Source organism: Apiospora kogelbergensis (assembly GCF_038363985.1).
Source record: "Apiospora kogelbergensis strain CBS 113332 chromosome Unknown utg000005l_segment0_segment0, whole genome shotgun sequence".
Classification (NCBI taxonomy): Eukaryota; Fungi; Ascomycota; class Sordariomycetes; order Amphisphaeriales; family Apiosporaceae; genus Apiospora; species Apiospora kogelbergensis.
The window spans coordinates 1,034,865-1,048,384 of NW_027117422.1; the positions used below are offsets into that span (position 1 = coordinate 1,034,865).

Below are 13,520 nucleotides of genomic sequence, written 5' to 3' on the forward strand. Positions count from 1 at the left end.
CATGAACAGCAGCCATTGTAAAGGTAGCAGTAAGCTGGGTATCACGCAGTTCTATCACGGGTAGGAGAAGTATGGGTGGTATCGTATTCATCGATTGTTGGATATCGTGTGAGGCGTCCTCGGAAGCCCTCAGAAAACTAGAATATACATATTACGAACAGACCTGGCCGCCAGCCTCGACCAGCTATGCATATACAAAGCGTTGCTTCACTTTCGCTTTCCCTCAAAACACCATGAGCTGTATCCGCCTTGTCTATGCAACTTATCCCTTCCCCTGATTAGTGACCCCATGTCCCATGTACACGAAAGGGCTGACCATGCCTCCAAAATCCACCCTGACGCCATGCCCCTATATATGCAATAAAACCGCCCGCCAGTGACCTTGGGGAAAGCCTATGGCTTCCCCTTATACATACAAAGGAAAAGAAGAAGAAAGTAAAATTGGGAATTCGTCTAGGGATGATCCCATAGAGCAATAGCAGAAACCCCCAAAAAAGAAATTCAAACTGTGCCAACTCCATGCTGTATGTAACTCCTTCCCTGGGTATCTTCAGTTCAACTTCACCCCGCTTTTCACACATATTAATTGTCGTCTTGTTCGACGACGACGGGATTTACGATATGACAACTTCCTGTGTCACTAAACCGTAAATCCATCCAGCCTCGGTCACACTGGCGCACTGGAAGCACCACTTGTTGACCTGGCCGATGTTCGTTCCTCCCTTGTCTGCCACTGTGGCCTCTCCCTTCTTGTTGAGGAGTTCCTCCCACACGTTCAGTAAAATTCCTCGGCTACCTAGCCGAGTGAAACATCTGCTGCCCAAGACTACGTCGAGGAGCACGGTGGGTGTTTCGTCTTTGGATGATTTTTTCGGGATGCTTGTAACAATGATGCGCTTCTCCAGACCCTGGTATTTCTTGAGGTTTTGTCGGGTTCCCTGGTCGGGTCTGGTGACTTCGAGAGTGCAGTTGCCATGATCTTCCCATTTACTTGCCGACACCATGAGATGCAGGCGAATTTTGAGGTTGTTAGTTGTCAGGCTCCTCTTCGCGTTACCGCTCTGGGCAGCGCTGATGGATGGTGAGCGAGGTGGGGTGCCTGATCCTGACGAGGATGTGTATAGGCTCGGATCAGCGCTGTGGCGATGGTTTTGCTTGTCAATCGATGACATGCCGATGTCAAACGACGTGTTGCCGGCGCCCATAAGTCTCTTGAGGAACGACGAGGCAGACACGCTCGAATGTAGAGAAGCGCTGCCGCCCGATTGGGATGGGGCGCGGGTTGATGCGCGGTAGCTGTTCTTACGACCAAACCAGCTGCGGCGTCGGGATGATCCATCGTCATCAACAGCCATAGCTGCTTGGTTCTGGCCAAAGGCCCTGACACGTGCTTCTTCCTCCAGGGCTTTGTACTTAGCATTGTCCATTCGGGCCTTGTGCACGGACATGTAGAGTGCCTCGCAGTCATTGTAAGAGGCGGTGCGGAATCGGAAAAACGTCGATTCCACCTTCATCACCTTCATGTAGAGCCTGGCATAGCTGAGGACCGGAGATCTTATCTCAAGGTCGACAACTGTGCTGTTTCGCAGCATGACCATAGGAGTAAGGTCCAGCGCAATAAGCGGGCGCTCATCTTCTCGTGGCGCCGTGTCGCCACGGATGGGGTACGCTTCAATGAGACCAGGCGTTGTGATGATCGAGCAGGTGTCAGGCCACAAGTCCTTCCAACATCCTCTCTTGTTATCCCAATACGAGATTGAAGCCGCCGATTGATAAACATATGATGGTGTCTTGCCCCCCAGCTGGCTCAACCCAGCTTGAGAGGCCGAAGCAGACGGTGTAAGACTTGGGAGGTTGTCTTCGCCTGTCGAGTCACTAGGTGATTCGTCTTGTGGTTTGATGCTGATGGCGGGAGTCGTATCAGGCATGTCAGCAGCCTCCAGCTCGTCGTCCGAAGATTCATAGTCAGAAGACTCGTCGTCGTCCTCTTCTTCGGATTCTGTTGCAGATTCTGATCCCTGTGAGGAGATGTCAGAGGGATGATACTCATGTTTGAGCGGGGACGAGCCCCGTCGCTTAATTTTATTCGACGTTGGTTCGGGTGGAGGAAGTGCCGGTGTCTTTTGCGACAGAGGAGTCCGGTGAGCTGGCGGAGGTGGTGGGCAATCTTCACGACGACTAGGTCTATTCGAGTCCGACTTTTCAGTAATGACGAGATCGTCGGGCCGCATCTCCTCGCGCAGAGGATGGGATCGGTCCTCACGCAGTTTGGGCGACGATGCCGACCTATGGTGAGATCTAGAATACGAATCCTGAGTTGGTGTTTTCTCCAGGGACGGGCTGCGTCGGGAAGGAGAGGTGGGAGTCGTGGGAGCACTGCCTGTTCTTGAGTGATAGCGTGGCGGTGTTGTAGTCTTTACATCAGGGCTCGAATCGGACCTGATAGGCGCGTGTATAGAGGATACCCTCCGCTGCTTTGTTTCTCCCAGCGGTGTGTCGCCCCTTGTGGCTTGCGGTATCAAGATGAGGGATTCGGGGCCCGCTGCCTCCGCTTTGAATACTGCAGGGGGTACAGGATTCGTACCGAGAATGTCCAGCCACTCTTCCACTTGCTCGTCGTTATCTGTTGTAAGTGTGATGACCTGGTACCATTCATCTCTGTTGCCTCTGATCATAACGACAAGTTCACCTGGAGCGTCTCCCTTCCGTGCGGAGCAGTACCCGCCTGAGACAGGCGCGAAAAGTAGCCAGGTCCGTCCCCGGCTGCCAGTCTCTCTAATCAAAATATCACCAGGATCTGATTTGAATAGCTGGTTGTCCCGGGAGATGAGCTCGACCTGGCAGTCAAGACGTTGCCCGTTGGTATGGCGAAGATCCAAGGCGAAGGAATCTTTGGCATATACTTGCCTGAAGCGGTCAATTCGAACGTTGTCGAGAGCTTCCAACGTTCCTAGGTCTCGCACGCGGGTCACGTCGGTGTTGATGGCATCTTCATCTACAATTCTGGCACTCTCTTCTTTGTGCCTGCGACGGACCTTCCCTTCTAGTTTCTCCCAGAACTTTTCGTGCTCCTGATATCTTTCAGTGCCAGTCGTTTGTCGGTAACCCTGTATTATGTTAGCGTAGTTCATCTACCAGTCCGCCGACGGCGTTCAGCTTACCTTGATAAACTTCGAAATGTACTTAACACGAATGAGGGGTTTCTTGAGAAGATGCGCTACGTCCACACGCTCTCCGTCCTCGTTAAGTACATCTCCTTGCTCATTGCGAGGAAGGGCATTGATGAGCGAGTCCTCGTCGTCAGGGGAACGGGGTGCGAGGTTCACGATCAAGTCTTCGAAACCAAGTCGCCATGCATCTAGATACTGGTCGTAGATCGAGTAAACGGAGTCAAGCCATTGAGGAAGGCGATGCGCGTCATGCATTGGGCATCTCTTGTGGCTATTTCGAAGCTTTTCCAGGGCAATGCCCATCTGAATCACAGACTTGGCGCTGCTGTCGACTTTCTCCTTGCCAGAAGATGATGATGCAAACAAGTCGGCATGAGAAGGGTCGTTGCCTTGTGCCACTTGTGTCAGGAGGACTGGGATAACTCCGTCTACTAGAGTCTTCAATTCCCGTAGATATAGATCTTCGTCTCGAGCAAACTCTTGGAGCAGCGCGTCGACGGTCGCGGAACTGGGATGGCTTGTCGGTCGACGCACACTACGTCTTGACTTCAAACTGCTGCTCCTGCCTGGTCTAGGTTTTTCATCCGGCAATGACAGGACAGAAACCAAATCGGAATGTTTCGTGAGGCGCCGCTTGAGACCAGATCTGTTGCTTCTATGTCGAGAGAGGTTTGACCGAGAGATGTTTGACTCGGTGCCTCCCGTAAAAGCAGTGTTTGTTTGAGTTACTGTCGAATCAGACAACATGGAAGACAAATCGGATCCACCAGTGTTTCCAGTCTTTTCTGATAGAATAGTCGACAGTTCGTGTATGCCTTTGGTGGGAGGTCGACGTTTCGGGTACGTAGCAGTTGATGCGGACCTACTTGACTCTGTGAGGTATGATCTACTTGACCCTGTAAGATACGAGGACTCATCATCGAGATATGACAGGTTTGTGCGGGAGCCAGACGTCTTGCGTGGGTGCTCGCTCTCATCAAATTGGTGATCATCAATCTCGATCTCCTCGGAACAGCTCGGGTAGGTTGTGGGTATTGGCTTAGGTGCAGCGGACTCGCCACGGAATGCCTCCTTGAAAAGGTCCTTGAAGCCTTTCCTCGAGGCGGGCTTGCTGATGGGAGACGAAGGACTTCTAGTCGCTCGGCTTCGCCTGAGCCCGCTCGACGATGGCACTGACGTTGGTGCATCTATGGAAGCCGTTTCTTCCGATAAGACCGTCTCTGTCTCCTCACTGGCGGTAGTTGCAGTTTCTCTTGTGAGTGTGGTATTCGTGTCTTCCGCAGTACTGGAAGTTAGTCCTGTGAGTTCCGATTCTGTTTCGGCCAACGATCTTGTTTCAGCTGCTGGTTTGTCTGCGGGTTTGCGTTTATATGTCGAAGTAGAACGCCTCGTGTGACTCTCATTGGTAGGCACCTTTTCAAGAGAGTTTCGTTTAGTCTCGGGTATCGAGCTTGGCGCAGTAGTAGAGGTAGTTGTTGATTTAGTGGCTTCCACGAATGGGTCAACGGTTTTGTTAAGCCATGATTCGATGCTTCTAGGCTGGTTGGCAACCGGCTTTGGAGGCGGGTCAACCTTCTCCGTGATGATTTTCTTGCCCTGGGTCAGAGCTTGCTTGAGGACGTTAGTAGCGCCCTTGAAGCTGGGGTTTCTCTTCGCTGGCTTGGGTCTCTTCGGCTGCCCGCTGGCCGGCAGGTTGAGTTCACTGAATGCAGAATAGCCCACAGGTATCTCTGCTAGCTTGGACGGAAGGCTGGACGGTACATCTGAGTCTACACGAGAGTCCTCGGCCGAGTCCTCGGACCCGCTTGACCAGGAGTCCTCATCCGAATAATCTTCGGTGATGGTGGTACCAGTATCTGCGTGGCTTCTGGCTGCTGATTTGCCTGGCAGCTTAGTGGATTTCTTCCCACTACTGCGTCGTGTGGGGGTGTTCGGGACTTCGGATTCGGCGTCCTCGATGACCTCGATTCTCTCTGAAGAGGGCTCTCGACGTGCTGAAGAGGCCTCTCGGCGTGAGCTGCTTGCACGGGTGCTAGGCCCCCGTGATCTATGGCTCGAAGGCGCGCGAACTGTACTAGCACCCTCGGACGTCCCTCTCTCGCTAGAATACACTCGGATACCATCATCCCGAAGTATAGGTTTTTGGGGCCGAATCCTGATGCCATCATCTTGACTTGTTGGCTTTTTCGCGGGAGTGACTCGTATTCCATCGTCGTGTGCAGACTTGGTTTTGCGATGTCTTCTGTGTTGCTCAACAACAATCTCTGGGTCCTCGGTTCTCTCGCTGGCATCGTCATCGCCAGACATCATAGATCTGACCCTTATGCCATCGCCGCTACCCACTGACCGCGAGACACTGTAGCGCTTGATCCGGGGCTCGTCCGGAATCTCAACCTTTTCGGCCCAGGCCTTGATCTTATTTTTGACGGCGGGGTTGGGTGTTGACCGAGTCAAGAAATCCTTGGGAAGTGGTGATCCTTTGCCCAGGTCCGCTTTTGGTTTTGGTGATGCCTTCCTCGAAGGGCTCCTCTTCCTGTTCTTCATCCAGTTGGTGTCACTAACAACTCGCTTTTTAGGCGGGCAGCCAACGCTGGAGGAGCCATGGTTTTCCTTCTCTGTCTCATCGCCATCGTTGCCATGCTCCACGACTATCACTGGCTTCGTGGCTGACTTCCTCTTTTCACCCTTCTTAATTCTCATACGGTCCGCTTCCGTCACACTCTGCTCGTCAACTTGAAGGGCAATATCACTGGGTTCGCTTGGCGCAGCAAGCGGGTCGGCATTTTCCATGGCTGCAGCATTCTTCTTTTGCCATAGTTTCACCCGGTCATGCACACCGCCCGGAGCTTGTACTTTGCGCACCACCTCTGCGCGCATTTCTTGCTTGACTTGCTCCAACGTCATGCGCCGCTGCCGAGCTGCCTCTCTGTCCGCTGCAACTCGAGCCGGGGAAGGCCGCCCCAGGAGGAAGTCGGTCAGCAGGGTCGGCTGCTGTTTCGTAGTGGCAGACCTCGGACGTGTTCCTCCAGCAGCGGGCGCGCTCTTGGGGGTGGCGCCAGCGCTGCCGGGCGCCGGCCCCTTGCTCTTCGAGGTAGCATGGGGAGTTGTTGGGTCTGCCGGCTGGTCTTGGTCTTTATCATCGTCGAGCGTCATTGTCTACTGGGTAAGATGAGTGTTAATCGTACATTCCTAAAGCTCTGTTGGGAAAGTGCGTAACCAGGTGGGTTGGGTTTGCCGATCTGCATGTGGCCGTTGCGTCGGCCGATCAAATTGGGCATTTAGTGGGAAGGCCTTGCATTCCCAGCCCAAGCAGAAGGGCAAACGCAAACTCAGTCCGAGCTGGACCTGCTGTAGAAGAAGTGACTGACCTTCTTCTGTACTACCTAAGTAGCATACTGTCAGTTGGAGCGAGTATCGCAATGCTGCCATGCGCAGTAAGCAGTGTTTGCTGGCCGTCAAGTGTCGAGATCAGGGTTGACCGAGCTGCCCGAAGCGTGTACATTGGGAAGGAACCGAGATCGCACGTCCCAGATCGGAATGTAAGGCAAAGAAAAGAAAGGAGTTGGGAATTGAATCTTGATGAGTGACGAGTTTCAGTTGGCGGTGTTGACGATATGGTGGGGGATTCTCACTCGTCAGCCCGGACTGGTCCTGTCCTTGTTGGCGAGGTGGTTTTCGTGCGGCAGGTCTGGGCTGGCCGTTGTCTATTGATACCAGAAACGTAAACATTCAATTCACCTGGGTTTGGGGAGGTGGGAGGTGGAGGTGGCAGGTGGGTCATCCTTGATGGTTTGGCTGATGGCTGGGCTTCTGCTTGTCGCAAGCTTCGAGGGAGCTGCAGCGGGGCTTCGGAGGCCAGAGAGGGACATCTGCGACTCCCGGGCAAATCAGCAAATCAGCAGGTCCTGCCAGTCAGCCCGAGTGACCCCTGCCAATGCCCTGCATCCTTGTTTGTGAAAAGCGCCCGACAGGCCTGGGCCTTGTTTTAGTTCCCAGCCTAAGGGGACAGATCCCATCCGCCATGTAAACACTGGCACGATTTGCACACGATTGGCCCTTTTGCGCCCATCCGACAGAGTTACATGGCTCGCAGATAGATAGAGCCTTTCCAGATATCGATTCCCTCCGATGGGAGATTTCGGATGGACAAAATAAACCTGCTGTTCTCAATCTAATAGACTTCCACTTCATTTGCCAGGCATTGCTGATACGGAGGGCCAGCTGATGCATCAGTCAATCATCAGGATCGTGTGCATGGCCTGCATATGATCAGCTTGCCATACCTCCAACCAGGACAACCATCCTCTTAGCTTCCCCTGCCGATGTGGCTTCTATTGTTTTTCGCACAATGTCTTAGTTGCCGCTGCAGCCACGCCAAACAGGAAATGAAAGCCGCCTTCAACTTCTGATCCCATCGGATCATGAAGGCCGGTGGCATTGAAAATGTACGGCAATATGGGGGTTTCTCTGTTCAATTCCTGAACGCGATGTTACCCAGGGTATGCTTCAATCTTCTTCTGGCCTTGATTTTGTTGTCATATTCGCCGGGTCTTAAGACATGGCTGACATCATTAACACCCACTACTAAGATGGCAGGGATTTGATATCACTAGCCGGATTAATACCCTTGTTACACCTCAAACACATCACCAAGCAAGCAAAGCAAAGGTGTCAGATCCCCTCCAAGGCATTCTATTTACCTCTTAAGGCTCTCTCCTGACTCCAAAGACTTAATCACATCCATAGACATTCTCACATATTCCAGACTGTGAACTCTAGGAGTTTGAGAAAATGAAATCTTCACTGTAACTTGATAAATTCTCGTGTATAACAATATAAATCATGCCCAGGTAGAAGAAGAAATAATACTCCGGTTTGCCTACCTCATGCCTGGTCTTTCTAATTAATAATGCGTCTTCTGTCTACTAATAGGTCCATGGCAAAGGGGTGGTATGGGATATCTGTTTCCTGCCGGCACCTCATTGGGTTTGTTTGACCGCCGTGCAACAACACACCTGTGTACTGAGACTCGAGGTGTTCAGAAGAGAACACCAGGTAAACATTGGGAATAAGGGACAAGTGTTCGCCACGGTTGTTGTAGAACGCGAAAGTAGTTGGTTCAATATGTTTGCTTCTATTTTGGAGCGCAAACAACGAGGTTTATTCTCGTGCGCATCGCAAGTATGCCTGTTTACAGACGCACTTCACCTGCCTCAAAACATAGCTCAGTAAACCGATAGGCAGCAGAGTCATGATAGGAAACAATTATTTACAGGCCCCGAATGAATGCAGGACCTCCTCCCCAGTTGACGATGACCCAAACGCCAACCAGCTTGGGCGAGGTTTGACCAGCGGAGCACCACCAATTCTCAACATCGGAAACATTTCACAAAGCAAGCTGTCAGTATTGGACTACAGAAACCTTTATCAAAATTGCATGACTGGGTGGCTTCTGTTCCATCTCACCACCATGTGGTGATCGCAGTCCGTCGCCCCCTTGTCAGTTCTTCTTGGCCTTCGTTGATTCCATTTTCTTTTGGCTTGTAACACCACGAACATTTGTTTGCCTTCACTTCACGTAATCGCCATGGCCGAGTTCACATACGTCTCTTCGACAAGATCCGCAGACTTTGGCTTCAAGCCTTCGCCAGCCCGCGGCAACAACGAAATCCCGAGCTCGCCCATGCCGGAACCTCAGTATCATCCCCCTATTGCTAAGGACTTCTCTTTCTCTCTCGCCAACATCTGGCGGTCCGAAAACAATGTCTTGAGATGGATTTTTGACGTTCCGGAGGTTACTCGTGAGGAGCTCGTCAGTCCATCGGACACTATTAGAGAGAAGCGCTACTTGGTACGTTGCATTCCTTTGATAGAAAGACCAGCTCACGCCTTCCTCACCTATACATGACAACGAGTGATAGCAATAAATCTCAAATCATTAGACGAATTTCATGTACATGCCCTTTCTTTTTCTCCAAAGCTAACTTTACAAATACAAGTCATCTAACAATTCTCAAGCTGGGCATGACGGAGGTCAGCATCGCAACAAGAGAGCCAAGCATCACCATTCCACCCACAACCACCAACAGCCCGTCAAGCAGCGACGTCGCGATCGCCTCCTCCAGTTCACCCGCAACATCCCCGGCGGCATCTTAGACGGGATCAACCGCACCATGAATCCAGATCGCGACTTCAGCAGCGAGCTTGGTGGTTCAACCATCCAGGGTAGCGCCACACCTCCTGGCTCCCCGGTCCCCGTCTTTCCCAGTCGCCCTCACCTTCGATTCCTCTTTGTAGGGGACCAGAACTCTGGCAAGTCGAACATGCTCCTGTAAGTATTAATTCCCCCACTACCCAATTCACCTGGCTGGCAGACGTTCTCTAGCTGACTCTGAGGATCCCTACAGCCGCTTCTGTCGGGACATGTTCAACGAGACATGGTCCCCCACCAAGTTCGAGATGTACGAGCAGCCCGTCATGCTGGACGGCCAAGCTATCGACCTTGAGCTCTGGGATACCTCGGGAAAGCTCGAACTGCACCAACTCCAACGCCTCTCCTATCTTTCCTGGGATGCCGTCTTCATCTGCTTCAGCGTCAACAATGACAAGAAGTTCACCCACGCCCAAGGCAGAGTAAGCGATCAGTTAACAACCCCATTTCCAATGTGAAAACGCCGATTTGATTCCCGAAGTGCATTGACTAACTTGAGCTACCTCCCGATTAACAGTGGATGTTGGAGGTTCACAGATACTGCCACGGCGCCCCTGTCTTCCTAGTGGGTCTCAAGACGGACACCCGCATCGGCTCGGGGCTGTGGGCCCCCTATTCCCGGTCTTTGACACTCGCATCGGAGCCACTGAGGTGAGTGCAACCCACGGTGTTTTTCCAACGTTACCTATCACTTGAGCTACCTACCTGTTGGGTATACACGATACTAATGCTACTTACACCAGGGCGCCATGGCAGCCCACGGCATGGGCGCCGTCAAGTACTTGGAGTGCTCGGCCAAGACCGGCGACGGAGTCATCCACGTCTTCGAGGAGAGCCTTCGCCACCTGCAGGCCATCCGCAACGATCTCGGCAGCCCGGAGCCCAAGAAGAGCTCTGGCCTGAGCCAGCTCCTGTGCTTCAAGTAAAGGAAACGCTTGAACACTCTATTCATCATCACGGAAGAAGGCAACCGACCACATATGACCCTTCTAATCGGGAAGAGTTGATATTTTTTGACACGGCTGACTTTGCCGTCGGGTTGCGGTTCCTCTTCTTTTCTCTTTCTTCGGTCAGGTTTGCTCTGGGTTGTGTGTATTTTTCTTCTTTCCGCTGCACCTATTTGCAACAGCAGCGACGAAGAAGCAGTCCCAACGTTCACGGGATACACTACGAGTGTGTGTACAAAATATGGGGGTTTTCACTTAGATCGTCAATCAGGCACATGGCAGCCAAGACGGCAAGCATGCGCTGCGCCGCCTGAGAAGTACGCAATAAATCAAATCACGTTTAGATGTTTGATTGATGTTGGTGATCTGTTGACGCGAGTATCTTAGCCGTTGTTGTTCGAGAACGTCAAGCTTGACTCGGGACAGCTTGTGTGGGGCCATGACAGTAGCATGAGAAGTGAAGCTAGCAGCCGGGCCAGCATCCATCGCCAATCAAACCGCCTGAAATCATTGGCTCCCCATTGTCCGATCTAGCATAGCTGTTGCCAAGCCAAACAAGGGGGCCATGACGAAAATGTAAGGCGCGTTTTCCCTTCGCTTTTTGAAGGGTTTCCGTTTCCGTTTCCTCGCATTCACCATTGTTTGCATTCTTGACCGGTCAACACCCCGACCCCATCACTTTCATCGCATATTCCTCCTCTCCGACATCCAGTCTTCCCCGACTATTATCTGTCGTGACTCAAGCAATACTACCATACAAACATATTCACACACACACAAACATCCCATCACTCTTGCGCGCATCTGCCAGTCGCGCATCCCGTCATAATGGCAGACTACAACACCTTCAAGGTTCCCGAGCTCAAGAAGCTTCTGCAGGAAAAGTCGCTTCCCGTCGCCGGGAACAAGGCCGACTTGGTCGCCCGTTTACAAAAGCACGACGAGGAGAACGCGCCTGCCAAACCCGGTCAGTAAATCAATCCCATCCGCACTTCTATGCGCCGCCGCCCGGAACAACGACGGACTACCATCTCGTATCGAGGCAACCATCGTCGTTCGATTACTATCCCACCAGCCGACTAACAGTACTTAGCCGCTGCTGCCGCCGCTCCTGCGCCTGCTGCTGCATCAACTGCTGAAGACGAGATTGATTGGGACGATGACGAGCCCGCGCCCGCGCCTGCCGCTGCTGTCCCTCCTCCTACTGTGGAGGCCCCCAAAGAAGCAAGCGTGCCTGCGCCTGTAACAGAAGCGCCTGCAGCCGCTGTGGAGGAAGAGAAGAAAGAAGAGAAAGCAGCACCGGCTGAGGGCAACGCAACTGGAGAAGCCGCAGCAACAACAGAAGCGACGGAGGAGAAGAAGCCGGAAGCGCCCAAGCCCGATTTCTCTGCTCACCTTCCTGCCTCGGCAGCCGATGAGGAGGCCAAGAAGCGCGCCGAACGCGCCAAGCGCTTCGGCATCGTGGAAGAGACCCCCGAGGAAGATAAGAAGAAGGCCGAGCGCGCAAAGCGTTTCGGTGCTGGTGCTGACGACACCGCCGCTGTTGTCAAGGGTCTGGATGAGGCTCTGCCGGAGCGCCGGCCCAAGCGCGGTCGCGAGGGCGGCGCCGAAGCCGAGCGTGGCCAGAACAAGAGATCCAACAACGACTCTCGGCGGGGTGGTGATCGTGGTGGCCGTCGTGATGATGGCGGTCGCCCTCGCGGCGGACGTGGTGGTCGTGATGGCGGTCGCCGAGGTGGCAACGATCGTGATCGCAAGCCGAACGCTGGCGGCATCTCCAAGCCGAGTCGTGTCCTCGATAACCCCGAGGAGAAGAGGAAGGCAGAGGAACGGGCCAAGAGGTTCGCCAGCAACAACTAGGGTGCTCCCACGCGCGACTCCTAGGGAACCTCTTTGCGACACGAGACACTGGGTTGGCCGGGCTCTACGTTAATTACGAGAGTCGCTGGACACAACCGTTTGTAATATTATAAGACGACCATGGTGGTCAAGGGGTGGGTGAATGAAACCCCCCTTCCCCGTGCTTTTTTTCAGGGATATCCACCACCACGATAGGATGCAGTATCATCGCTCGAGCGTCGACAAAAAACAAGAATCGGAGAGCAACTGCTAGAAATGTATATCAATTTTCTTTACCAAATACGCAGAGCATATGCCTTTGTGGCTCCATGGTGCTCCCTCCTCGGTGCACATTAAACTGTCTCCATCATACGACCAATTCACATTCTCGTACCTTTCGAATTTTCCGAAAGTCCTTACGTGACGACCAAATAATATGCGACTGACTCAAGTTGGTATACTCGACAGGGAAACCCGCCAAACCAGCTTCTGATCATACCCGTAGCAAGCAGACAAGGGCAGACCTAACTAGTTCCCTTCTCATCTACTCAAGTCACTTGTTAGGCAGAGAAGATGATTGCCAGGGGAAACACTGCTTTGCAGACCGCCTGTGCCACTTTTACCTCCTAGCTGCCTCGATTCGAAATTCTCATCGTGGCTGCTCACTTCGCAAATGAGTATACATGCAATGGTGGCCTCATGTGCATTGCTCTCTTGTGGCCAATACAAGCAATGTCCTCCTTCCCGGATTTCCGCTTGGGTAATGGCAACTGTAAACAGTAGTTGTTGTTGGTGCAGAGATTATAAGATTAGCGGGTGTCAGGCGAGGCCCTTCACATTTAAAAAGACGATGTGGAAATAGAATATGGGGGATAATAGCTAAGAGATACGTATCTAGGACACGCTTCGGCACAGATCTAATCAGAAATTAATAACTACACGTTACACTCATAGGATATAACAGCCTCGAGCCACACTGTCTATTATATGCTTGCTTCGGCGTGTGGTCGCCTCGGTCCAACTGAAAGCTTGATGATTTTGCCTCAACAACGCCAAGGCACGCTCCTGGATTATGAGTACAGTTGTGCGGCGATATCTTCACGACAGGATGGTCGAGAGGCTGACCACCGCGGACATATACCGTCAACCTTGCAAGCGAAATGGCCGTAGCCTACAGCCCTAAGCACGTGTCCCCTTCAGCAATGGACATCTCCCCCTTTTCTCGGGTCTGCTCAAGACGCAATAACCCTATGCTGGGGTTGAGAACGTTGTCGAATGACACCCGACAGGCAGCCAACCATACACCAATGCATGAACTTAGACCGGCTCACGACCAAGACAAAAACAGGGATG

General features: G+C 52.6%; 3 protein-coding genes across 3 annotated transcripts; 2 read left to right on the forward strand and 1 right to left on the reverse strand.

The window, feature by feature from the left end:
- Window positions 1–614: 614 nt before the first annotated feature.
- PG998_006923 (uncharacterized protein) lies at window positions 615–6,323 on the reverse strand (the record flags this gene model as incomplete). Its single annotated transcript, XM_066873739.1, has 2 exons — window positions 615–3,107; window positions 3,162–6,323. The coding sequence occupies 2 exons, from the start codon at window positions 6,321–6,323 to the stop codon at window positions 615–617; spliced, it is 5,655 nt and encodes a 1,884-aa protein (XP_066729684.1).
- Window positions 6,324–8,757: 2,434 nt separating this feature from the next.
- On the forward strand, window positions 8,758–10,307 carry PG998_006924 (Rho1 GTPase; the record flags this gene model as incomplete). The annotated part of the gene is made up of 5 exons (XM_066873740.1): window positions 8,758–9,021; window positions 9,170–9,501; window positions 9,578–9,803; window positions 9,899–9,946; window positions 10,125–10,307. The coding sequence occupies 5 exons, from the start codon at window positions 8,758–8,760 to the stop codon at window positions 10,305–10,307; spliced, it is 1,053 nt and encodes a 350-aa protein (XP_066729685.1).
- Window positions 10,308–11,156: 849 nt separating this feature from the next.
- On the forward strand, window positions 11,157–12,188 carry PG998_006925 (uncharacterized protein; the record flags this gene model as incomplete). Its single annotated transcript, XM_066873741.1, has 2 exons — window positions 11,157–11,295; window positions 11,422–12,188. The coding sequence occupies 2 exons, from the start codon at window positions 11,157–11,159 to the stop codon at window positions 12,186–12,188; spliced, it is 906 nt and encodes a 301-aa protein (XP_066729686.1).
- Between the last annotated feature and the right edge of the window lie 1,332 nt (window positions 12,189–13,520).